The 25968-nt window shown below is 47.7% G+C and overlaps 1 protein-coding gene across 2 annotated transcripts in view; it reads left to right on the top strand.

Moving 5' to 3' along the window:
* The window catches only part of LOC138582645 (catechol O-methyltransferase-like), a 60267-nt gene extending 40488 nt beyond the window's left edge, over window positions 1–19779 (top strand). For both annotated transcript variants that reach the window (XM_069654109.1, XM_069654110.1), the window contains one exon: window positions 19244–19779. In XM_069654109.1, coding sequence (XP_069510210.1) covers window positions 19244–19567 — 324 coding nt within the window. In that variant the 3' untranslated portion in view covers window positions 19568–19779. The remainder of the gene's footprint in view (window positions 1–19243) is intronic.
* Window positions 19780–25968: the final 6189 nt, after the last annotated feature.

Genomic DNA, 25968 nt, shown 5'->3' with positions numbered 1-25968 from the left:
CCAGGAGGCATGCTGCCCATTTCGAGTGCATCCTCGTGGAAAGGCCGAATCCGTGAAATCCGATCCAACTCAACCAAACCCCCGCATCAGAGTGTGGGACTGCAGGAAGCGAAGAAGATTGACTGGGTGATCATGGCCTTTGTTGGTGCTGCAGAAAAGGCACTAAAACCACAGAGTGAACCAAGAAGTCATGCCCCAGGTCCTCCCTCGAGATTGCTGCTTAGAGATCCCATCCATTGTCCTCCCTTCAGTCATCAGACCAACAAATCGGGAGGTCTGATCCAGAGCTGCAATATCGCAGAGCATCCAGCACGAACATTTTCTTCTAACCTAAGGTACTGTGGGGGGGAAAGGTATTGCTTACCTGATTCCAAGAAGTCACTCCAGAGCGTTGCTGTGCACCTTGAGGTGTCCAGGGTCACCCCCTCTTACCTCTGACTCAAGCCGCTGCTTGCGTCCCTTTGTCATTTTACAATATTTCTATAACACTAGAGACTGGAAGAAATCCTCAAACTATTTGTATTCTGTTGCTTGTCAAGGCATTGAGCCCTCTCCGAACTGCCTCTAACTAGGGTTGCGTTTTTGGACTTCAATCCCTTGCTCTGCGAAGAAACCTTCTCTAGAATCTTGAACCTGACTAATGTTACACTAACTAACCATTTTCCTCCCTTAAAGTGACTTTACTGTATATGTATGTTGAGTAAATGTATTACTGTATGAACTGTTAAAAACCGCTGGTGCCTGTAATAACCGATAATACAATAACCTTGTCTTTTCCCTTTTTAATGTTGCTACAAACGTAACCGAGAACAAACACAAAAGTGAAAAGTGTCCTTTTGAAGTGTATTCCGAAGTGTTCTAGTGTAAACGTCTAAAGTATTTAAAGTGATTCTGGTGTATATACAATAAATATAACATTTGATATAAATTATAAGCAGTTTTTGTTGATGTACATGTCTAGCTAAGGTTCAGTGTACTTGCATTCATCTCACATCTTCCTCTTAAGAGGAGCTTGACTGTTCTGCCACTCTACCGCACAGACTGGTACTAAGAGTTGGAGATCTGCAAACTACTGGCATAGCTTACTAAAGTCTTATTACCAGTAGACACTTTTTTTTTTTTTGCTTTAGCTGAATTAAATCAACTTTTCAATACAACCAAATAAAAATATAAATCGACAGAGATGAAAGAGAAAAAAAAATCAAATGAGAGAAAACCAGTTGAGACAATCGACATCCTAAGAGAAATGAAACCGAATATGCCATAAATAAACTTAATCAACCACAACATAAATAAATCTATACATCCAGTTTAAGCATGACCAAAAAGTTCACCATTGCTATTTGTATAGAGACATTGTTAGTGCACAATAACGCAATCCATCTTTCCTCTGTGTCTAGCATTCCTAGATAGAGTGCTATCTGAAACATTTAAGACGTTCCGATATCAGTGCTGTACACAGTGACCATACATGCTCTAAGGTTTCCTTCGTTGAGACGTTTAAACAAAATCGACAGTGGTGTAATTCTTTAGGGATTGTTTTACGCCTTACTAGAATTTCTCTGGTATGCCAGAGATTGAAACGCAAACGGACGATGGCGTATTTTAGCTGAAGGGAATTTTAAAAGATATGGCTCTGGGGACCCAAGATTTTTGTGTCTGAATCTCTGGAGCATAGTATCCTTATACTAAGTAGATCTTGTGTGTTACAGTTATGGCGATATGTTGAAACCTTGGCTTTGTCAGGGTTGGTAATTTAGTATTTCAAGAGAAACTTCAGCACGAATGAGAATGGAATAGACGTCTTTCAGCCAACCTTTGACGAACATATAGTTGTAAGTGAAGAAGTAATTTGATAAATAATGCAACAGGTTGTTATTGTCGGTTTACACAAGGCATTTGTGAAACAGTGCACATGTTTTCCATTGATACTGCGTATATAAAGAGGTTAGTCCTAGTTCGTAACGTAACCACGGTCCTGGTGTGCACTGTGGGAGGTTAAGCACACTTCTCAAAAATGTGGCCTCTAGTTTAGTTTATTTAAAAACTCCCCAGAATTTGCTGGTTGTGTTTCGAGGCCATACAAGATACCATTTTTTGTTTCCCGTATAATATGAGTGTGAAGGCGCCGTATCAGTGTAGTATGACTTTAGTCGGAGAGATTGCTGTGATCAATTTCTGAGACACCGCATCTTGATGACCTTTAGTCACAACAGAGCCATCAAACACCATGCCGAAGTACATATAATTGGGAACTACTAGAAGTTTGGTTTGATTGACCATGGAAACTAAGTTGCTTGGCCAAATAACAAACAATTTGAGTTTTTTCAGTGTTAATACTCAGCTCATTTTGGTCAATATAAACACTGAATCCATCAAGCAGTTTTTGTAGACCCCTAGGAGTTTTTGAGACAAGGACTAAGTCGTAGGCTTACATTAGAGTTTGGATTGGGATGTCATTCAACTTGGGAGAGTCGGAGGCCACTGGAGCAAAGATTTGTCTGACGTCATGTAAGAAGTAATTAAAAATTGCAGAGGCAAGCAGATAACCTTGCTTAAGACCACGGGCAGTCACAATTGAAGAAGAAAGAAGACCTTCCTTAGTTAGTCTAATAAGAATTGAGGTTTGAAAATGAAGTTGAAAGATTTCCAGTAGGGTCTGAGGACAATTATCTCACTTAAGTTTAGATGTTAAAAGGGGACTAAATATGGCATCGAAGGCCGTCTGCAGATCAACAAAAGCGAAATATATCGATTGTTTCTAAGTTTGGTATGGCGCTTTGAAGGCATTAAGGCACACCAAGTTGATATTGGTGCCCATGCCTGCTAGAAAGCCTGCCTGGAAAGGGTCTCTTTTGTTGAAAGCCTTGGTCCAAGTATTAAAGTCTCGTAGGATTAATTTGGCAAAAAGGTTGCCGTGCGCATCCAACAGCGCAATCGGCCACAGGTTGAGTGCGATCACCTTTCTTGTGGATCGGGACAATTATAGGGGTCTTCCATGAAGGTGAAATGGTACGAGACAACAGAACCTGCTGGAAAAGACCATTCAAAATTTCAGCCCACGCCGAGGGATTTGACTTAAACATGCAGTTACTGAGCCCATCAGGGCCCTTAGCACGGGATGAGCTGATCTTACCAATATATTCTTCAATGATAGTTGAAGAACCGTGTACTGTCTCTTGTCTCTACAGCAAGATGATAATTTGTAAAGTTAGGATCTACATATAAGTTGGTATAATAAGAGCTCCATTGCGCCTCTGAAACAATATGTGACTGCATTATCGACTGTGTGCGATTAGTGCAGCGATTGAATACTGCCCAAGTCTCTGCAGAGTTTTTATTAGACAACCGCCTCAACATGTGTTCGCTGTCGTTTTGTAAGAGGTGTCCTCGAAATTGGCGTAACCAATTGTGGTATTGACACTTGGCAGTTTTCAACTGTTTCAGCATAGGATGATTCCGTAACCGAATAGATTTCTTTTCACGTCTGTATTGAGATGTCCTTGTTTTTACTTCATGGTTGAATGTATGATTGTGTAATGAATACAGCTGGTTGGAAAACCTATTTGCATTTCTAAACGGTAGTAGTAAGTTTGGGTACTGGACAGGCACTGGGGCTTTGTTGCGATCAACCATTTGCTTTAACACCGTTAAATTGGACTGTGACCAACGGAAACAGGTTTTTGCATCATTGACTACCAACTGTTGGGGCAACATCCGTCTGTCAGAAGAGATAGGAGCCCACTCCATCTTAAGTAATAATGGATGATGATCACTATGGGATTGGGGAATAACCTCAAAAGACTGAATTTGTCCACTCAAATTGGAATTGATGTATATGTAGTCAATGATGCTAATCGCTGTTTCCCTTCGCCATGTGGGACGAGCTGGATTAGCACCTGATGTTGTGCCATTGACCATGTGAAAATTTCGCTCTGACATAAACCTAGACCAACGTTTAGCTTGTTCAACATTAGATGTTCCCTTGGGATGGAGGCAATTGAGATTAAGATTGCCCACTATGATGGTGTCTGTAATATCGGCAGTAGTTGATACCACATCAAACAATTTTTATCAAACCAGTATAGAAGGCTACATCAGTGATGCCAAGCGGATTGTGGTAGATGTTTGTGAGGAGCACAAATGATTTTGACCAATTGCATAAAGGGAGGCACTGCATCCCAAGACACAATAGACAGCCACCTGCTCCAACTAACAGCCCTGAAGATGGTCTGCCTTTAGACCCAGAAGTCGCCGGCGGCAAAGCAACTTCGTAATGGTTCCAGGCCGGGGTACACAGCAGCCAGGTCTCCTGCAAGGCTATGACATCATATTCTATTGAAAAATTGTATATTGAGGATTGCAAATGTGAGTGTCCCCTGTGTATTCCAACTGGCAATGGTAATGGAATGATATTGGACCTTAGCTGGTGGTTATGACACCCGAGCATTTGTTGACAGATGGTTGATTCTATTTTATTACCCATATAGGTATTGGGACTTGTCTATTTAGATTTACACGAGCTGGATCCTGCGCCAATAAAAAGGCCATTTCAAAGAGTTGCATTTTTGCCTTCCAACTTGTGTTTAATACCACCCTTGATGGAATCCAAATCCTAACTATTGAACATGTGATGTCTGATAAGAATTCGATTTGTGCAATGTCAGCAGAAGTAATGTCCTCTAGTTCAACTAATACAGAAAAGATGTTGAGGACAGTGTGTCTATTCAAATCATATATACCAAACTTCCCCTCCCTACATTTAAAAATTAATGAATGACGGCTCGAGGAGTTTGAATAAGCATGTCGTGGGGGGGGTGGATCTTGCAAGTTGGAATTTTGTTCTGGTATTTTAAGATTGGGGGACATTCAGTAGGACTAGAGTATGGAGATGGACGAGTGTCAAATAGGGATATAACGGTATACCGTGAACAACTTAATTGAACAATAACCGTCACATTGTGTATACCGTTAATACCGTTGTGTGCTTTTCAATCTGATTTGGATAGGGTGCAGTAAACTAGTGCTGCACAGTCCTGGTCTTGCACTGTTGGAGGTGCCATCTGCCAAGGGGGCCATGTTTGGCAGACAAGAGCATAGGGAAAGTGAGGCCCCATTAGTAAATGCAGATTTGCTGCTGCGACCGCTCTTTCTCTGTGATCAGTAGAGTCGGGTCAAAGATCAGCCGACTTTGCGCAAATTGTGTTGAAAGCTGCCCAGTGCCTGAACCTTTGTGTTCCCCATGTAAAGCCGGTAACGGGCTCTGAGATCAGCCATCTGGTAGAATGTGCCCTGGAAAAGGAACCGCAGGCTCCCTTGGGACTCCACTGGACAGGGGGATGGTCAACCCAAGTTCAAGGCAGGCACCCAAGTGAAGGGGGTTGGGGGGGGTACCCTTGTCCGACCTGGAGCTCTGGCAAGGGGGTGGGGAGCAATGGATCCTTTCCCTTCAGGGAGGGAATGGTGTGCCCCGGGTCCGCTGCTGGGCGGTGAGTTGGGGGCAGGGGGTAGAGGGGCACAGTCAACCTACGTCCAAAGCAGGTGCCCAGGGGAGGGGGAAGGCACCCCTGCCATCCTGGAGCGCTTGCTGAGGAATGATGGAGTGTCCTTGCCGGGGCATTCTAGGACCGCCAGTGGGGGGGGGGTTGACCCACACCTCCCTGCTGTCCTGGAGCTCTGGCCAGAGATTAATGGAGCTTTCCTCTCCAAGGAGGGATGGGCATCCCCAGGACCGCTGCTTGGCAGGGAGGTGGTGGGTGCCGTTAGCCCCATGTGCAAAGCAGGTGCCCAAGGGATGGGGGCCTCCCATAGGGCTTTTCCCTCCAATGAGGAATGCAGCCCACGCTGGGACCTCCATTGGGTGGGAGTGTGGTGGGTGGGTGATGTGCGTGGGAGACGGGTGCCCAGGGGCAACACCTTCTGCCATCCTGGACCTCTGGCTGTGGCCTGATAGAGCTTTTCCCTCTTGGGAGAGACGGGGACCCGCCAGAGCGCACTGGGGCCTCCGCTCGGCAGGACCTTAACATAGCTGCCAAGTTTCCCATTTACATGTGGAATCTTTGAGCCAGTCCTGTGTTCTTTCTTCCCGCGCTGCATGCTGTGATTTGTAGACCTACATTTGCAATGGGAAAAAGAGAATCACAAGTTCAGCATACAATTGGAAGCAAAAAAGCAGGTTTGGCTTGAGTTGTCGCGCATGGAAATGGGAAACTTGCCAGAGAGGGTCGGGTGGCACTCGCACCCACATTGGCTGCTGGGGGAAGGAGATTACAGCACTTTAAGAGGGGGGCTGGCCTTGGGCCTCAAGGTTTCAGAGCTTAGTCCTTGGTAGAAGTCTAGGGTGCCCGAGAGCAGGGGCAGCAACCCCGGCCAAGAGCTATCCCTCTGGAGGGGGCTGCAGCCACTGCTGGGGTGCTTGGGGTCCATGGCTGTGTGGGGGATGTGGTGAAAGCTTGGCCTCGGTTCTTGCCTTGTGTGAACCCGGAGTGCTCCAGTCAGCATTGGGGAGCCCTGGTCAGGACCCGAATCTCCTGACTGCCTTCCCATACGCCTGTGTGTCCAGCTGCTATGTTTGGTGGTACTCTCATTCTGCTCTGGCCCTCTGCTTTAGGATGCCAACCCAGTGGGCTCTGGACTGTGTTGCGGAGCACTGGTAGCTCTCCATTGGGGTTCCCGCTGGACCCCGGGTCCCGCTTGGGCCTCAAATGCCAGCCTCGCCCACAGCTCGGGCCCGATGGGCACCACATGCACTGGGGCACTCTGGTCTCCTCGGGGGCTGGGGGTGAGGGGTGCGTTGGCTTTCCGCCTTCCGGGGGCACTGGTCCAGGTGCAGTGGTGGTGTCCCCTGCCTGCGCCACACAGCCACCCCCCAGGAAGACAATTCCCTTTGACTGTTAAGACCCCACAAAGCGGGGGCTTATGGAGCCTGACTGGAGACAAATGTAGGCGTCAGCCTGGCCAGCAGATCCTCAGGCTATTTGGTCCGATTGCCCCAGCCAGATGGCCTGGGACTGTCTGCCCCGAACAGATGGCCGGGCGGACAGGAGGTCGTGCCTGTGTTAAGGCTACTGTTCAGGGCTTAAGCTGCAACCTATGCACCGTGGGGCTGAGTCTTATAAACTGCCATCCGCAACCAAGGCCCAGCCTCTCTTCCCTGCCTCCCACGGCTGGGTCCTGCCACCGGTCTGGCCACGGCCATTTGGTCCGTTAGACTGAACGGAAAAGGAGAGGAGGCGCTCCGCAACCCTAAGGGGTGCACCCAAGGTGGGCGAGTAGTTCCCTTGTGCCCTGCGGCACCGCAGGAGGAAAAAGGATGGACACCCTTGCTACACCGCCACAGCGGTGGTGCCTTTGACAAAAGCTTAGCTTGGAGGATGACTTTCAATAGCTTGCGAGGTAGCTTTTCTGCTACTTACAAAACCCTGGCCCAGAATCGGGTTGTCTATGAATGATTTGGCACCAGTTTCCCCACAAACATCCATTGCACTATGGACGAGGGAGGTGGCCCCCTTCTGTCCACACTAGAGTCCCGAGGCGAGCGGATCTGTTCACCAACTCGGAGGCTAGCTATCCTAGGCCAACCGAGGCTCCACAGCACTGCAGTATCCTTACAGTTTAGGTGGGTGTAAAGACTGGAGGGGGGTGTCTGTACTCCTGCTCTCCATATGGCAGAGGAGAGGCACAGAGGACCCCAGCCAAGATTCTCTCTAGGGTAGCGTTGGTCGAGCAATCAAGGCCTAGCTTCTCAGGAGGTGATGCAGGCTGGTTCTTAAGTACAGTCTAGTCCCCAAGCCCCCACAAAGGTATGTCCACACTATTAGTTGAAAGTCTTTATATAATTAATATTCAAGGTTATGTATACTATCACAATAACTCACTTTGTGCTCAGAAAATGGCAAATATATACAGTTCTAAAGTGGTACCACAATTATCAGATCTCATTAAAGTGCATCAACTATACTCTGGTCAAATGTCACACAGATCAAGGAATGAAAGTAACCAACAATAGATATTGGAGGAAAGCAGTTGGTTAGAACAATGGGCAGAACTACCAACTAGGCACAATTCTGTGTGGAGATTCCACCCCCCCCCCCTCCAAACCTGGGCAGCCTGTATATTAGAGATATATCACAAGCCCAGTGCATATATTGTTCTAGAAGTCTTATTTCCTTCTATAAGGTTTCTAACCCCCCCACTCACCCCCCAAATGTGCCTGGTAGAGCAGAGTTCTTTGATGAGGTGTTGATGGATCCTTCTTGAGCGACTCCCTTTAAAGCAGTAGCCACGGATCGTCAAGAGGCGTCAAAGAAGGTAAACTTGGTGTTGATGAAAAGTTTGATGGTGCCGAGTGTCAAGCAGTCCCCTGTTCTGGACAGCGTGGCTTCGGCGGGCCTCCAGCAGTTAAGGCGATACTCCGAACCATGGCCGACGGCAATGGACTTTGACGTCGCCGATGTCCAGGTGCTTTACTTCACTCTCCTCAGCGGTCCCAGTCTCCGGTCGGCAGCCTTTGGAGGGTCTGACTTCCAGGGAGCTTCGGCGAAGGTTTGCAGTGCTTGATGGTCCCTCGGAGCACGGGAAGAGGGCGCCTAACCAAGTCCTCTCTCGGATCAGTCTGTGATGAACTCGACAGCTTTTGGATCGGGTCGAAACAATTGCAGCAGCAGTTCTTCTTCCTCCATCTGGGCGTCAAGGATAAGCAGTTAGTGTCAACTCAGCTTCTGAACAATTTCCAGTGGTGAGAGCTCCCCAGATATACTATTCTGTCTCTCATCCACACTGCTGGGTCACAATCAGCAGCCAATCATACAGAAGGGCATTTGTGCAGTCAGTCAGCCAATCGGGTATACAGTGCATTCAGGCCATACTCCTCCCTCTCAGACACTCGCAACAAGGAACGTGTATTGGGGCAAGTACCCAGCCATTCAACACTACACACTGCATTCATACCAGATTCGGGCATGGCTGTCTCAGTCATTGTGTCATACACCAGAAACCAGATATCCACAACAAGAAGTGCATATTGGTCACACACTCCATTCACCCAGGTCCCACCCACAGGGTGTACCCACAACATGCAGTCACTGGGAAGGCTCCAGCCAGTCTGGCCTGGACTTCACAACAACACCTATCCCAAAATGGAGGCTACTCAAGAGCACCTGTCAAATTCAGCATGGAGCTGCCACCAGCCCATACCCTGCTCTGTGGGCCACACACAAGTGCCCAAAAACATACACTAGGGGCACAGGGTTGCACCTCCACCCATGGGTGCCATAAGGGTATCCCATGGGTCCGTACACCAAACCAAAAACAGGAAGAGCTGCACTGCCAGGAGTCCCATATGGAACACAAATGAAAAAGGACTAGAGGACAAGGACAGGGAGACCCTGTCCCTCCAATGCATTTCCAGCATCACAGTGGGATTCTAATTTAGAGATGTTCAGCCATAATCCAATGGATTGAAACACTTGTGTATAGGTGCATTACAAATGCCATATCATATCATGGGAGCTTCGCACCATTGGCTCCTCAGCCAAGCACATACACCAACTGTCTGAACCTGTGCTTCCTCTCATACCAAGCAGGATTATTATTGCATCACATAATCAGTAGGGTTAAACGAACCTGTCTTGCAACTGTCTAATCCCAGCACACGTTCCCTATTGGTGGGTGAACAATCCAACCCTTGGTGAATTCTGCTTCACAATGACAGGAAGAGCCAATGTTGAAGGATCAAAAAGTGACGTTGCTATGAACACTTGGCTGCCACAGTCAGTTATCCCTCTGGTAACTTTTCTGACACCACCTGCTTGTAACCCAAAAAGTCAGAAGTATTTGAGGCCCCACTTTCACGGTCTGTATTCCTACTGAAAGCTGAGATAAAGCAAGCTTTTGCCATTCTTCTCTTTGGGAGGTTTGTCCTCGCTGAGCTCGCCTTGGGACATGCGTTATCTTTTGACAAGTGTACCCTCCTCGTCACCTGTCTCTGTCCCCAGAGAAGGTGCTTGGAGCATGAAGCAAGGGCCCCGTTGGGCTCACCTCACCGGGTAAGTGAAACATCTGTAAGAGTAGTGGTATTTCACTGGCGGTCCAAGGGTCTCGCACTCACCCTACACCCCTCATGTCTCTTCACAGGGCCATAATGGAGTCAAACTCAACGTGGTGGTCTTTCCCTGCTGATTCTGCCAAGCCCGTTCCCTTGGATATAGTTTCGCTAGATAGAAGGGAGGGACAGTGGGAATCTCGTTCATTCGCATCACTAATTGGATGATGAGGAATTTGAATACCTTAAGAGTCAGTTACTCCGCTGTTGGCCCACGCTTCATTGCATTTCTTCACTTTGGCATTCAGAGCACTGGGCAGAAATCACATTGCGCAAACACCCACTGTGGGCCTTCGCAATGCTTTTAAACAGTCTTATTCCACTGGTCCGCACCAGTTCTAATTCAGCTGCTAGGTGTGGGCCGAGGCAGAATGCCGGGCTAGAACCCCATCAGGGGACCATAGAGGGGTGACCACCACAGCTGGGGCGATCCATAGGAAAGGCCCGGCTTCGCACCCCAGCCCTTGGAGCCAATCCTTATCCCGAAGTTACGGATGTGACTGGCATACCCTTACTTACATTGTTCCAACATGCCAGAGGCTGTTGACTTTAAAGGCCTTCATGCAGATATGGCTACAAGCCAGCGCAAGGTTTACACCATTTATCCCCCGGATTTTAAAGGACCAGTGAAAGCTCACCGCACGCGGCCCGAACCACGACTCTTTCCAAGGCTCAACCCCCTGTTGGGGTGGACCCACTCCGCCGTTGTCTTTGGGATCATTTGCGTTACAGTACTGCAATGCCGTGAGGATGCCCATCGCTTCCATTTGGGGATCTGGACCTGACTTCCTTTTCGATTGGCTGAGGGCAACTGAGGCCAGCGCCTGTCCCTTCCAAACATCGCTCGCCCATTTCATAGAACCGACTGACCCATGCTCGACTGCTGTTCACTTGGAACCCTTCTTCACTTCGGCCTTCAAAGTTCTTGTTTGAATATTTGCTACAACCACCAAGATCTGCACTTGTGGCTGCTCCAACCGGGCCCACAGCCCTCCTACTCATCGCGGCTTAGCCCAGCGGCTCTTGTGCCGGTTATGGCCTGGTATGGGCCTGATGCTCCAGTGCCATCTGTTTTAGGGCTAGTTGATTTGGCAGGTGAGTAGTTACACACTCACCCCGCAGCGCCATTTCTGCTTACCAAAAGTGGCCCACTGGGCACTCGCATTGGGCTTTAAATTTCAGAATAGGTTGAGATTGTTTCTGCCCCAAGACCTCCCCTCATTCGTTTTACCAGATAAAACTGGGGTTTAGCCTTGATGGGGTTTACTACTTGCTTTGGGCTACATTCCAAAGCATCCCGACTAGAAAGCCTGATCCAGCTGTGCCTTGAGCCGCCTCTGGCCTCCTCTGCGTGAGCCTCAACCAGAAGCACTTCGGCCCCTTAGCGATACGGGGGAGTCTTCTGTATGCCACATTTCCTGTACCTGCTGCCAGACCGGGCATAACTGAGGGAATTCTGGTTGGTTTATTTTCCTCTGCTTAGTAATATGCTTAAAATCAGACGGTCGCCAAGTGTGATCTGTGGTCAGGGAGCCGAAGCCTAGGCGGATGCCTTTGGGCCCAGGGCTGGCCTGGCGAGGGTGCACTGTCCTATCTGTGCCAAAGCCCGCCTGGGGAGAGGTTGCCCGCCGGATGCTGTTGCAAGGCCTTGCTCCATTGCCGCCCCATGAAGACAGCCACACGCAGCACGACTAGCTGCATACGGGTGTGGGAGGGAGGTGCATCAGGTTTGTAGGCTGCCACCACAACCAGGGTACCCTGGGAGCCAGGACATGCTGGCATCTAGACTCCGCACTAGGTCTAGGGATCCTGTGAGGGTGTCTGCCCTTAGGGGGACGAAAGGAACGGGGTCCCTGCAATGGCCTCAGCCGTGCCCAGGGGGTCGGGGGGGGGGGGGGATTCCCAGAGCATTTTACATTCATGTGACCCGCAGACAGGTGTAACCTCAGAAGGAACCAGGGGACACCAGGTGCAATCTAAGTGTCCATATCTCCTGCAATTCACACCAATTTTCGCAGCTAGCTGTATTATTTGAGCCGAGTGATCCCCTGCCAAGTGGCACAGGCAACGTTATTATTTTTCTTTATTTTTCCAAATGTCGACCTGAACCTGCCGGTGCAGGCGATGTTGGGGGAGGCAGTCGCCTATCCCACATGCGCTTTGAGACGTTCCACCTGCGACACCCACCCGGCTGCGCCATAGCTCGGTACTCGCCTGGCGTTCCTGTCCCCTGTCACCCTAGGGAGACTTCCTTTGTGAACAGCCAGGTTACCCTTGGCTCTGATCTGCTCCCATTCTGGACTTACCTTTCGGCAGAGGTTCTTAGGGGAGGAGGTGCCAACACCCGCCCGCTACTGAATCAGACAGTAGTGCCCAGTGGCTTGGGGCCGGCTCAGAGCGGCTTGGGCAGGGAAGGACCCTGGGGCTCCCTCTAAAGTGCGTGGCTGGGGATGCCCCAGCAGGTCAACCCAACCCTGCTGGATGTCCCTGCATGTTTGCTGGATCGCAGACCCCTCTGGTGGAAGGGATCCTGCCACCTGGTCCCCCACATGACCTGCCCACTGACGGCAGCGCAAGAGGTGCTGTGGGTGTATGCGTCTGGGGGCCTGCAGCTCTCCTTCCGGCTGCTGCGCAATAACGTTCCTTCGGCAGGTTCACTTATGGAAACCATGTTACGTTTTTTACTTCCTCTAGATAGTAAAGTTGATCGCCTTCTCAGCTCTCCGCCAGAGCTGTTGCTGACCACCAGCGCGGCTGATCCGAGGACCTCCATCATGGACAGCATGTTCAAAAGGCAGGGAGTTAACACAAGTTTATGACCCGCACTTACTGGGAATTCCTCATTCATGGAAATGATTGCAGTCCCTATCACAAACTGGGTTCAGCGGGTTACCCACACCTGTTGTTGAGGACTAGTCACGCACAGTGTAGCGCACGTGCAGCCCCGGACATCTAAAGGCATCACTAACCAGTCATTGCTCGATCTTGTGTGGCTGAACGCCACTTGTCCCTCCTGAGTTGAATGGTGACCGCTGGGGGGGTCCACAGAACTAGTTGGCATGTACGAGTATGGTTCGTTATCGGAATTAACCAGATGAATCGCTCCACCAACCAAGAAAGGTCATGCACCACAACCCACATAATCGATAAAGAGCTATCAATCTCAAATCTTCCAAGTTCCATGCAGAATCTTTGAGCCTGTCCTGTGTGGTTTGTTCCGCGCTGCATGCTGGGACTTGACCCACCCCTGCAATGAGATAAAGTTCCGGCATGCAGTTGGAAGCAAAAAGCAGCACTGGTTCGAGGTGTCAGACATGGAACTGGTAAACTGTGCAGGGAGGCATATTCTCTGGTTGTGAGGGAAGCAGGGATTGCTGCTGCTTCTGTTGGAACTGGTAGGAGTGCAGGGGCTTAGCGTGAGCTTCAGCTGCTGTTGCCTTTGCTATGGCTATTTTTGTGTGAAATGCAAACCTGTAAATCTGGTGTCAGCTGTACCTGTTGTGTGTAAGAGAAGCCTGAGCCCCTGTAGTTTGTGCTGCACAGGTTGTGTGCGACAGGGTAGCTTGCCATGCTACTGCGACATACTGAAAACGAATCTTTCACTGCTTGCGCAGCACCTTTTTCATTTCTTGAAGAAGCTTGATCCGCTCCTACCCGAGCCGTCTGATGGCTCCTCTGAGTAATGCAACCTTGCACTGCTTCCTCCCAGAGGAGTATCCAGCATTGGGGAGGTGGGGAAGGTGGTATATATTTTTATTTGTGAAATCTGGTGCTTTCATTGTGTGATCATAGAAGGTAGCAAGACCGGACTTGCCATCTTGATGGGCTTCCATGGTTCACCCCAATACCACTACAGTGTGGAGCAGTTGCATCTGGTGAATTTGTAAAATTGCAGAGGGTTGGGGTGGGAGGGATTAAATGTTTCCCTGAATTGAACCAAGCACCTCTTTAAATGATCCATTACGGTTTGGGCGGTGCTTCCCCTTGGACATTTTTTAAGTAATGGTTTGAAATCCTGTATTTCATAGCAAGATTTCAGAAAAATGTGGTACCAATGTAGAATTTACTCTGCAGGACACATAAAACGCTCCAATAGATGGCAGGCAACCAGCAGTGCACAGGAACCTTTTGTAACGGGTGTGGATGCTGGCTGTCAACGAGGAAAAAATACAGGGGGGTTTGGGAGATGCCGCTCAATATATGCCAGTATTGCCCCACTTTCAATCACTCACAAGGTTCACTTTTGTGCCGGTTCTCCCCAAACCAGACCATGAGGTCTGTCCTCCTTTTTTCGTTTTTAATGCTTAAAGAATGTAGTGCGGCTGGTCTCTACAAAACATGCCCGCATCGCCCCTATAAAATAAATGTTCATGCTGCTATTGCCAAATAAAGGCCTGCCTCAACAATATATGCTTGTGCTACTCACCTTTTTATGCTGCTAATGCCCAAATCAAATACTGCAATCAGTCTTAATACACCCATGTTGACCCTCAGTTCTGCATCATGTCGCCCTGTGCTCACACACACACATTCATGCAAACACCCGCATACTACACCTTTGTTATTAACCTAAAGGCCAGGACTTCACACCTGACATTGGAAACTTGAGATCTCCCCAAACTGTCCAATAAGTCTTAATATGTTCAAGACTTGGACACCCCCAGTAGAACCTTTGAGATACACATGCATGCTTAACAATGTTTGAGAAAGGTATGCATCATGTACATCAAACAATTATCTGTAGCAGGTAGGTAGAGCAAAGGGCTATCTCTCTATTGTTTGCCATGTCTTTTGCGAGGGACGCAACTACACTGAAGCGTCAAATGCTGGCTTTGTCAAATGCTAGATCTTGGTCCATGTTCATCTGTGTTCTAGCATGATCCCATGCAAGGGCGATTGACACTACAGTTGAATGGCTAAGGTCAGTGGGCAGTCCGAAGTGAGGCCTCTGGCAACTGAATTGAACTGTGGGTCCTGAATTTGTGACATGACAGTGTCACCTGTTGTACCATCACTTACCCTAACATCATAAACTATGGCATAAAAAGGCATGAAAGCTGTAGAAAGAATGTTTTGCATGGATCTAAACTAATAAGTGTGACCAAGTATGTTTCCAAAGTGAACAATGTTCCCATTCATTGTTTATTTTGTTGGGCAACACAGTAACCACCCCCAAAAGCATTCTACCTCCCACCTAATAGACAATGCATCTTATCACACAACTTCAGCACTGAAACACAGGTTACGCAATGGATCCTACACCACCAGAAAACACGTGTCTACACTAAACTTTCCCATTACCCTATACACCATACTAACTCGCCACAGATAGACCAGCACAAATCTCCACACCTTAAACACAGCTCTGGTAGACCGGTCAGACAACCACACAAACCATAACCACTCTTGCATGCAACTCACAAAGTATGTAAAATATACACACCACAGAAAACCCAAAGTTTTCAGATTGCATATATCAGTATTGCAACAAAGCAGACTTGCCTAATCCCTCCTGCTCCTATGTTAGTCCCCCACCCAGCCTCTTGCAGATTACAAAGCTCCAATAACCTGTGATAACTGCAGACGGTGTGCGGTGCAAGACAAAAGAGCATTGCCTAACATAAGGCGTATTAAAGAGATTCATTTGTTTACCTGTGGGGCAGTACTCTGGATGGGCCAAGCAAATTCAGTTATTGGGAGCAACAGGGGAGGAAATTAACGTTTGGTCTGCCATAGACATTCTTTTATACTAGACTCTCCGGTGCACTGGCTGCTGGTGACAGTATGCTTCTGCCTATCAAGACCAGCTTGATGGGCATACCGAGGAAGAGCCATACAAGAATAATACAATTCTGCGTGATTCTCAGTGGCCACTGACCGAGGAGCATAAGCCTATTGTCTCTAAAAATCATTACATCTGCTTCACTGGAAGGGGCTTTTTTTTTTAAAATAGTGTGAACTTAATCTTCTAATGAAGTTAGTGATATTAACTTATTTACCCCTGTCCAAAAACGTTGGTTCTGCAGTAAAACCAAGATTTTGACCCACACTGTAATTTAGGAGCTTGGCCGCATACATTTTAAGTTTTACTTCTTACTACTATTTAAGATTTGGCATTAAAGGGATGCAATACAATAATACTGCCATAGTGATTACTTTCAAAATACACAAATCGCATCATAAAACAACCAGACAATAGTAAAATCCTTTATGGAAACACGTTAAGCTAAAATAATATAAGCCTGACTTTATTTGCACATTCTGAATAGGAAACCACAAGTCCCAGACATTAAAATAATACACGTCTAAAAATTGTTTGTCTCAAACTTCCGGCTCATCTTTATGCATCCATATAAAAGCACCCCCTTTTTTGCACATGAAACTAGTAGGCATTCTGGATAGAAATTATTCTTTTGAAAGGAGCTTTGCGTTATTCGCTTTAATTGACTTGGCAGCAGACATGTTTTGTAGGTAACTAGAGGGGTGTGGAGGGCAGTCTTTCATTTGGTAATGTTCCATCACTGTGCGATTGACTAAATGCCCATACCTACGAACAGCTGACCCTCGTGCTTAAAGGCTGCAACCAAAGGAAAGGCTTGATAGAACTAATTGTGCTGCTGTTTAGAAGGCGACTATTATCTGCATTTTGTTCTGGGGAGGGGAGCAGGCCGCTTCAACAGGTCCAACAATGGGAAGTTGGCTCTGCAACAACTAACACACAGGGATTTTCCTCAAATACACATTACCTCAAGAAGCGGGTATGTGTCCTTTCTGTTACCAGAGAAATACTATAACACACACAACAGAGTAAGGAACAAAAAGCTTCACCAGAGCTATTTATTATATTGTGCAATTAATGCGACCCTAACCCTTTCCCTACAGGGAATACACTATGCTAACCCTGCATGATGTTTCTAACCCTCAAAAGCACTAATGTGCTGGCTACCGGCAGGAAATGCATGGGGACTATTCGTGCCCTATGTCACAACAATGAAAAAACCTATTCACAATGAACTACCACAGTACATTTTATACATACAAATTTCATACAGCTATGGGTCATTAGCCCAAACAATTAAAACCAAAACAGTTACGGGAAAGACCATTTCCCGGCTGCGCCCTTGGATGAAACGGACAGGTCACGTGGGACTCGGCGTCACACACTCTGACAATTTAATTGCCCTCCGTGAGGTGTGTCTGGTTGATCCAGGAGTAATTTCTAAAACATTTTATAAAAGTATATGTGTCGCACAGATTCTCAGCACAAAATGCACTTTATATTCAACTCGTTTTTTTTACAGGTGCATGAACCATTCTCCTGTGCGAGAATACATGACAACTTTATAAAAGAAAACTTGAATTCTCTGAGACTAATTCAAACAATTTTTGTCTAAAAGTGCATAAGTCCACTTGTGTCACTCTAAGTGAGGTGACATCTGTATGTCTGGTCGACCGGTTTCAATGATGTCTTGCGTATATCATATTCTTCAGGACCCATTATTGCTTCTTTTGACCCAATCAACAAGCCCCATAGGGGCGGGATTGCGACATATCCTGTATAACTATTTGTATGTGCAAAGAGGAGGCACATTAGATTTCTGTAGTGTTGCCACTTTCAGATAGTCAAGTTGAGACGCCTGAGATGGTGCTTAATCTTGCCACTCATAAACATCCCTTCAATGAGGTGAGCTTCTTATAGTCTCGCAACCTTATTCGTTATGCTTTTGAAGGGGTCTTGTTGGGTTCTTGTTTCCCCTTCACGCTTTCTTCAGACTATAAGAAGCTCACCTCATTGAAGGGATGTTTGAGTGGCAAGATTAAGCACCATCTCAGGCGTCCCAACTTGACTATCTGAAAGTGGCAACACTACAGAAATCAAATGTGCCTCCTCTTTGCACATACAAATAGTTGGACAGGATATATCGCAATCCCGCCCCTACGGGGCTTGTTGTTTGGGTCAAAAGAAGCAATAATGGGTCCTGAAGAATATGATATACGCAAGACATCATTGAAACCGGTCGACCAGACATACAGATGTCACCTCACTTAGAGTGACACAAGTGGACTTATGCACTTTTAGACAAAAATTGTTTGAATTAGTCTCAGAGAATTCAAGTTTTCTTTTATAAAGTTGTCATGTATTCTCGCACAGGAGAATGGTTCATACACCTGTAAAAAAACTAGTTGAATATAAAGTGCATTTTGTGCTGAGAATCTGTGCGACACATATACTTTTATAAAATGTTTTAGAAATTACTCCTGGATCAACCAGACACACCTCACGGAGGGCAATTAAATTGTCAGAATGTGTGACACCGAGTCCCACGTGACCTGTCTGTTTCATCCAAGGGCGCAGCCGGGAAATGGTTTTTCCCGTAACTGTTTTGGTTTTAATTGTTTGGGCTAATGACCCATAGCTGTATGAAATTTGTATGTATAAAATGTACTGTGGTAGTTCATTGTGAATAGGTTTTTTCATTGTTGTGACATAGGGCACGAATAGTCCCCATGCATTTCCTGCCGGTAGCCGGCACATTAGTGCTTTTGAGGGTTAGAAACATCATGCAGGGTTAGCATAGTGTATTCCCTGTAGGGAAAGAGTTAGGGTCGCATTAATTGCACAAGATAATAAATAGCTCTGGTGAAGCTTTTTGTTGTTTACTCTGTTTTGTAAGTTGGTGCTGCAGCCATTGAGTTCAACTGCTGCCCATAGCAGAGCAGTGCGAGAAACGTAGAAACGTAGAAATGTGCACGCTTTGCCCGGACACCCGGGCCACTGTCTCCAGCCACAGCGCTCCTGAGAAGGCAGCAGCTGTGAAAAGGCCCTGGCAAGCTTTGAGATGTCCCAGTGTTCTGCTGTGTGGAGCCCTTTTGGATGGGCAAGCAGAACCCTCACCCCTCCCAATACCCTTGCAGTCGCTACTGCTGCTTCCATTGCTATACCTGTTATCTCTGAAAAAAAGCCTGCCCTGTGGATGCCTGCACTGTACATAGTCTGTGTGTGAAAACTGCACTGCCGCTAACTGTTATTCGTATGTTGGAATTGTTTAGAGTTACTTCTCAAGTCTTTCCCTATCTACCCCTTTTTCCCTGATGAAAAGTCTGATGTGCCATGGCCTCATGGAAGATTTCCTTTTTCAGTTTCAGCTCCTCGTTCTCTCCTCGGAAGATGCCATTGCCAAATCAAAGCGCTCCTGGGGGGTGGAATCCTTTGATCTGGTTCTGATGGACCACCACCCTGGACAATACCTGGAGGACCTGCGTGCTTTGGAGAACCATCGGCTTCTCTCGGCAGGCACCATCATTCTGGCCAATGATGCCGAAGGCCCAGACGCCAGCGACTTCCTGCAGGATGTTCAAAGTGACCCGCATTACTGGGTTCGCTCCAGGTGCCAGGGACTGCTGGAGATCGTGTGCACAAAGGAGCGAATCTCGAGTCCTGCTCAAACGCTCAAAGAAGATTGAACTGCTACACCTGTGCATACTTTGGAGTTTCTGTAGTATTCCTCTTTTTATATTTTCAAATAATTAATTGGATCGCACAACTGAAATGATTGGTTGATTGTAGGGGTGTTCCAAATAGACAAGTCTGCCGAATAGGTGCTTTATCTAATTGAGCATGTTCCAACTTGAAAAACCAGACTTTTTTAAAAAATAAAAAAACAGTATTTTGTGTTCCCATGCTTTATTTTGTTCTCTTAATTTTAATAAACATAACATCTTTTTTTTAAATGCACGCCAGAAAAAACAATGAAGAAAATCAATATTGCTGTCTGCAATTAACATTGTGAGTCACGTTGCAATCTCTTTAGAGTTGCAAGGTAGCTTAATCGGAAACAGTTTTAAATGTTCCTTCCAGCTCACAATAACATGTATAAGTGTACCCTGTCCGCTTATGTTATTTGGCATTTATATAGCGCTCTATGTATCATTGGTATGACCTCAAAGCGCTGGTAGGTTGAACGCCCTGGGGATCGTAGTCCAGGTCAGTTGAGAGAGTAAGGTGTCGTAGGGTGCTTGGGTGCACCATTTGTGTGTGCAGCCTGATGCTAGCTGCATCCTAGCATTAGGTATGGTGGACTTGATATCAGTTGGATGTGTGCAGTCTTATAAGCGTATTCGGTAGTGTCATTGCTCGGGATCTCATTGAGCAATTGTCATCGGTTACAAGGACTCAGTCGCCTCAGATGGTCGTGGTCGGCCTTCTGGCAAGAGACATTTTTTAGAGCTTTGCGGAAGGTCATATAGTCCTGGTGTGTCGAATATGTGGAGGAAGGGAGTTCCACAGAGTTGGGGGCCAAGGTTGAGAAGGAGGATCCTCCGATCCTAACAGAGGTTGGAATCACTAGAAGCGGGGCAGTGTTTGATCTTAGGGTGCGAGATGGGAGGTAGGGTTTTATCTTTTCTTGTGGGTACATTGGGCCGGTTTTATGCTCTGCTCGGTGGGTGATACATGGGGTCTTGAAGGTGGCCCTTCATCCGATCCGACTGGGAGCCAGTGAAGGATTCGGAGAGCTGGCGAGATGTACTCTCTATGACCTAGGGCGAGGAGCAGTTTTGCAGCTGTGTTTTTGGGCTCTTTGTAGTTTGTTGAGTTGGTATGCCGGAGCTACTAGGTATAGGGAATTGGCACAATAGACATAACTGCTGCGAGTCTGTTCGGGTATGAGAGGTAGGAAAAAATGCATCTGAGGTGGTAGTGACAGCATTTAGACACGTTGATCTGACGGGAGAGGGTTAGGCCTGAGTCCATAGTATGCCTAGGTTCTTCACTATATCAGAGGGAGGGCGGTGTGGGACTGGGGGCCATGGGAGTGGATGTGGCAAGTTTTATCAGGGTTCAAAAGGAGGTGGTTTATTGTCCTTCATCTGTCAATATCACAGAGACCAGCTTCAAGGTTTGGAAGGGGGTTGGTGCCTTACTTGGGAATTCTTAGGATAATTTGGGTATTGTCAGTTGTAACAAGGGATGGTGTGCATGCAGATTATTCCTGGTAGAATGGCCATATACAGGTTGAACAGGAGAGCAGATAGGCATGCGCCTTGGGGTACTCCAGAGTTCACCGAACGAGCAGCTGAGACAAATGGGGACAGGAGGGTTATTTGTTTCCTGTTGCTGAGGAAAGCGGCAATCCATTTGAGAGCAGTGCCACAGATTCCTAGGGAGTGAAGGCGTTCAAGGAGGATTGAGTGGTTAACCGTGTGAAAGGCTGCAGAGAGATTGAGAAGAATCAGAGTTGCACAGCCTTCAGTGTCTGCAGTCATCCCAGATCGAGATCAGAGTGGTTTCTGTTCCATGTCGCGGTCTGAAGCCCGATTATGTGCGGTCGAAGAGACAGTTGAATTCTATTAAGGAGTTGAGCTGCGAGTATGCTGTCTGGTCAATTTTTTTTGCAAGAAACTTGGTATTGGAGATTGGTCTGTAATTTTTTGGGTCAAGGGATGCCTTTTCTAGAAGTGGTTTGACGTGCACTATTTTGAAGGCATCCGGGAAGATGCCAGAGGTGAGGGGGTCATTTAGTATGGGTCTTGCATATTCTTCTGCACAGGTAGATGAGAATATTTCTTTCAGGACAGAGGCGGGGCAGGGGTTGAGGGGCCACCCAGAGGGTTTGCTGGCTGATAGTGGGTCAAGGATCTCGTCTCTGGAGATGGGTTTCAAGGCGTCGAACATAGGGGAGTTGGGCATCAGGGCAATGGGATCAGGTGGTGTCAGTGACGGGAATGGGGAGAGGAGGGACAGTTTGGTGTGGAGGGTTGCTGTCCTGTCAAGTGCGGTGTTGAAGAAATGTAGGGAATGGGAGTCACAGAATTGTGTGGGGGTGGATTGGGTCGCAATGCACATGGGTTTTCACAAATTCTGATATGATCATGTGGAGTTTGCTGCATTTGGCACAGTTGAGAATTTGTTTATTGCAATAGGCTTTTTTGGCTTTTCGGATTTGTAGTTATGGTGGTCCACGGCGAACATAGATCTGCTGACATCAGTTTTAGATGCTCACCATATGCGTTCAAGAGTTTTGTTTTTTGGCATTCCTCAGGTGGGGCGTGAACCATTTGGGGGACAGTCCTTAGCGTGAGGAGGCGGGGCGCGAGGGGGTGAGAGGAATTAGTGAGACATCAAGCCAGGAGTCGAAGGAATCGATGTTTAAGGGTCGATCGGGTGTGGGGCAGCGTTGCAGGGGGGCGAAGAAGCAGGACTTTGGCTCGGTCGGGGAGGATCTTTACTTTGTGCCAGCATTTGCGATTAGGGGTGCTGTAGGAGGAGGGGCAGGCGTGTGGATAGAGAAAGGGATTGCAAAGTGGTCGGTCCAGATGAGTGGTCTGGGACGGGATAGATAAACCAGGTAATGGGAGCTGAAAATTTTATCAAAGGTGTGCCCTCCTGAGTCGGTTGGACCAATGGTGTGATGGAAGAGGTTGAGCGCATCGAGACTGTCAACCAGCGGATGAGTCATGGGCATTGTTGTGAATATCGATACACTCTTGGGAGACTTCAATGTGTGTAAGAGAAGGGTGATTTACTTGAATGGTAGCTATTGAGTCACAGAGGTTATTGGCGAAATGTCCGTCGTATCCCGAGGGTCTGTAGATGAGTAGGAAGCTGTGGGAGAAGGTTGGTGGTAGCGAGAGATTAACTAGAAGGGATTCACAGGAGGCAGTGCATGTCTGGGGTTCGACGAGTGAGGCGGAGAAAAGAGGATTGAAGTGGACTGCCACCTCTGAAGTGTCTATTGTGGGCGATGAGCGAGTAGCCACATGGAAGGCTTTGTGTGCTACTGGGGCAAAGTCGTCGGAGAACCAGGTTTCGGTGATAAAAAAAACAAGGTTGGGCTCGTCAGAGGATTGGAGTGCAAAGATGCTGTGCCTGTTTCTTGCTAAGGAGCGAGCATTGAAAAGGATGCATGTGAGTTTGTGAGGGGAAGTGGTTTTTGTGATGTTCATCGCAGTGGGAGCTTGGTGGACATGGGTGTCTGGGGGAGGGGGGGGGTTGTGATAGGAACATTTCAGGGCAGATGAAACAGGTTGAGGTGGGGTACGGCAGGGGCTGAGTGCCTGTGGACTTTGAGTGTCGGTGTTAGGGTTACGTTGATGAAGGGCGGGAAGAGTAGGAGGGAGGAAGTAGGTATGTGAAAGATGAGGGGTGGGTCAAAGGGGGTTTGGAGGGTTGTGAATGGATTGTTTGGGGGTGCAGGGGTTTAGATGGGTTGATTGTGGAATGGATCTGGAGGATGTTGGGGGGGATTTAAGTGAGAAGTGGAGAGAAAGGGGCAGGACATTGGAAGAGGCTGGGCTGAAGCAGAAGTGGTGAGGAGTCGAGGGAGAGGAACAGTCACATTTTCTTTTTGAGTTTTGGGTGTGAGAGGGTGTTGGCGGGTCAGAGGAGAAGGGAGATGAGACTACCGTTCTAGCAAGGGCAAAACGAGCTACTTTCAGAGAGGGGAAGGGGAGCTTGACGGGGGTTGCATATGGGTTAAGGGGGGAGAGGGCGGGAAGGGAGGTAGTTGGAGAGGGTAGTTCCGTGGTGGGATAAGAAGGGGGGAGGGTGGCATGGGAGGTTGGATGAGAGGGGAGTTCCTCAGAGGGCACAAGTATGGTGTGGAAGAGGAGGAAGATTTGCACTGTTTGGGGTGCTAGAGTGCTCCCCTGGTTTGGGAGTTCAATAATGGGCATGGTGTAAGAGTGGGGGTATCGGGATGTTCTCAATAGATGTCAGAGGGTGGAGTCGATGTGTTGGGGTGGGATGGGGAAAGGGGGATGAGCGCTTGAGGCAGCAGGTGTTTGGCATGCCAGAGTGCTCCACTGATCTTAGAGTTGGATGCGGAATGATGGTAGGAGAGTGGGCGGGGGTCGTCCGGATGTATTGATTTATAGGGGTGGGGTTGTGGTTTGCGATCTGGTGGGGGTGCAGGAGAGGCTTGTGAAGTTGGGTGCTAGAGCGTGGGCCATGTGCTGCGCGGGTTGAGCCATGGGGGAGGGGTATGGTGCAGGGAGGCTAGGGATCAGGGCAGGCCGGAACGGGGGATATATGATGTGCTGGGATCTCCATCCCTGGGGAATGTCAAGGGCAGCACCTGGATATTGAGGTCTACTAGTAACAGTAGATTTAGTAGCCCAAGATGTACAACCTGCGTCTAGATTCAGAACACCCGGGCAGTGGCAGAGCGCCAAGGAGGGCAACAATAGGGTGGAAGTCTAGATGTAGTAACAGTGCCTGGCTAAGACATAGGCTAGTAATTCACAGTACTATCCTATCTCAGATGGCTTTTTTCAGTCGTGAATCAAACCAGCAAGAGCAATTCTAATTGTGCAGAGCAGGCAAGTAAATCAGTGCCATCTCAGGGGGAACTTCAAGATGTGAATCGGTGTAGCTTTCTAGGTGTGAATCAATCCAACAAGAACAACTTCTAAAGAGTGTGAGGCATGCAAATAAATCACAGTACCATCACGGTGGGCACCTTCCAGATTTAAGTCTATGTAACAAGACAAATTCTAAGTAAGTGGTACAGGCAGGTAAATGACAGTACTATCACAGTGAGTACCCTCTAGATGTGAAACAATCTAACGAGCAAGGTGTGCGGCACAGGTATACGGATCAGTGTTATCTCGGTAGGCAAATTCTAAGTAAGCGGCACAGGCAGGTAAATCACAGTGGGCTAAGCCAAGTCAATTACAGTACTATCACAGTGTGTACTTTCTAGCTGTGAGCCAGTCTAACCAGGACCGTCACAGTGGGCACCTTCTTCAGTTAACTAGAAAGGTTTCTATGTGTGCGGCTCTGTTAATAAAATACACTATTAACACAGTGGGGACCTTGTAGATGTGAGTCAATGCAACAAGAACAATTTTATAAGTGTGCGGCTCAAAATAAATCGCAGTATTATTACAGTGGGCACTTCGAGATGTGAAGCGGGCTAGCAAGAGCCCATTCCAAGTGAACAGGATGGCAAAATAAATTAGTGATGTCACAGTGGGCACTTTCTTGATGTGAATCAAGCTAACAAGATCGAGTTCTAAGTGGGTGGGACAGGGATATAGATTACAGGGCTAACTCGGGGCACTTTCTAGATGTGAGTCAAGCTAACATGAAGAATTTCTAAGTGAGAGGTGTAGGTAAAAGATTACAGTACTAGTGGGCACTGTCTAGATGTGAATCATTGCAACAAGAACACTTTTCTAAGTTTGTGGCACAGATAAATCGCAGTAGGCACTTTCTAGATGAGTCAGTCGAACAAGAACAGTTCGAAGTCACAGTGGGCACTTCTAGATGATAATCAATGTAACAAGAATAATTTTGTAAGTGCGGCAAAAATAAATCTCAGTACTATCTTAGTGGGCGCTTTTCTAGATGTGAACCAAGCTAGAAAGAACAATTCTAGATCACAGTGGGCACTTTGTAGATTTGAGTCAAGCTAGCAAGAACAATTCTAAGTCACAGTGGGCACTCACATTCTTGATGTGAGTCATTGGAGTACTACCATTACTTCAGTGTTTTGGCGCAGACGGGTTTAGAGGGTAGGTAGCATGGTCTGGCCTCCACTCCCCACCCAGGCCACACCTACATTGGTAGTAACTGCTGGTTGACGGCTGGCCACTGGCTTCCCCTGCTGGCACCTGCAGACACAACCTGGAGCCACCCTTTGCCTTGGGGTCCTTATCCGCAGAGGCTGCACGGGCAGAGGGCTGCCCTAGGAAGGTCAGTTATGACCGGAGGGATGTCCAATCAGGGATGGTGGGCGAGGTGGGAGGTGAACTCAACTGGGAAAGGGATGTTGTGGGGTGGATCGGGGAGGGAGAGATGGTGTACAGCGGTGCTGGAGCTCAGCAAACATTTTTTAGTAAATAAAGGCCCAGGAGGGTCTTCA

The sequence above is a fragment of the Ambystoma mexicanum genome, chromosome 3q, assembly GCF_040938575.1.
Source record: "Ambystoma mexicanum isolate Mex_15411 chromosome 3q, UKY_AmexF1_1, whole genome shotgun sequence".
Classification (NCBI taxonomy): domain Eukaryota; kingdom Metazoa; phylum Chordata; class Amphibia; order Caudata; family Ambystomatidae; genus Ambystoma; species Ambystoma mexicanum.
The sequence above is the reverse complement of the archived record's forward strand: the minus strand, read 5'-3'. Positions and strand labels throughout refer to the sequence as shown.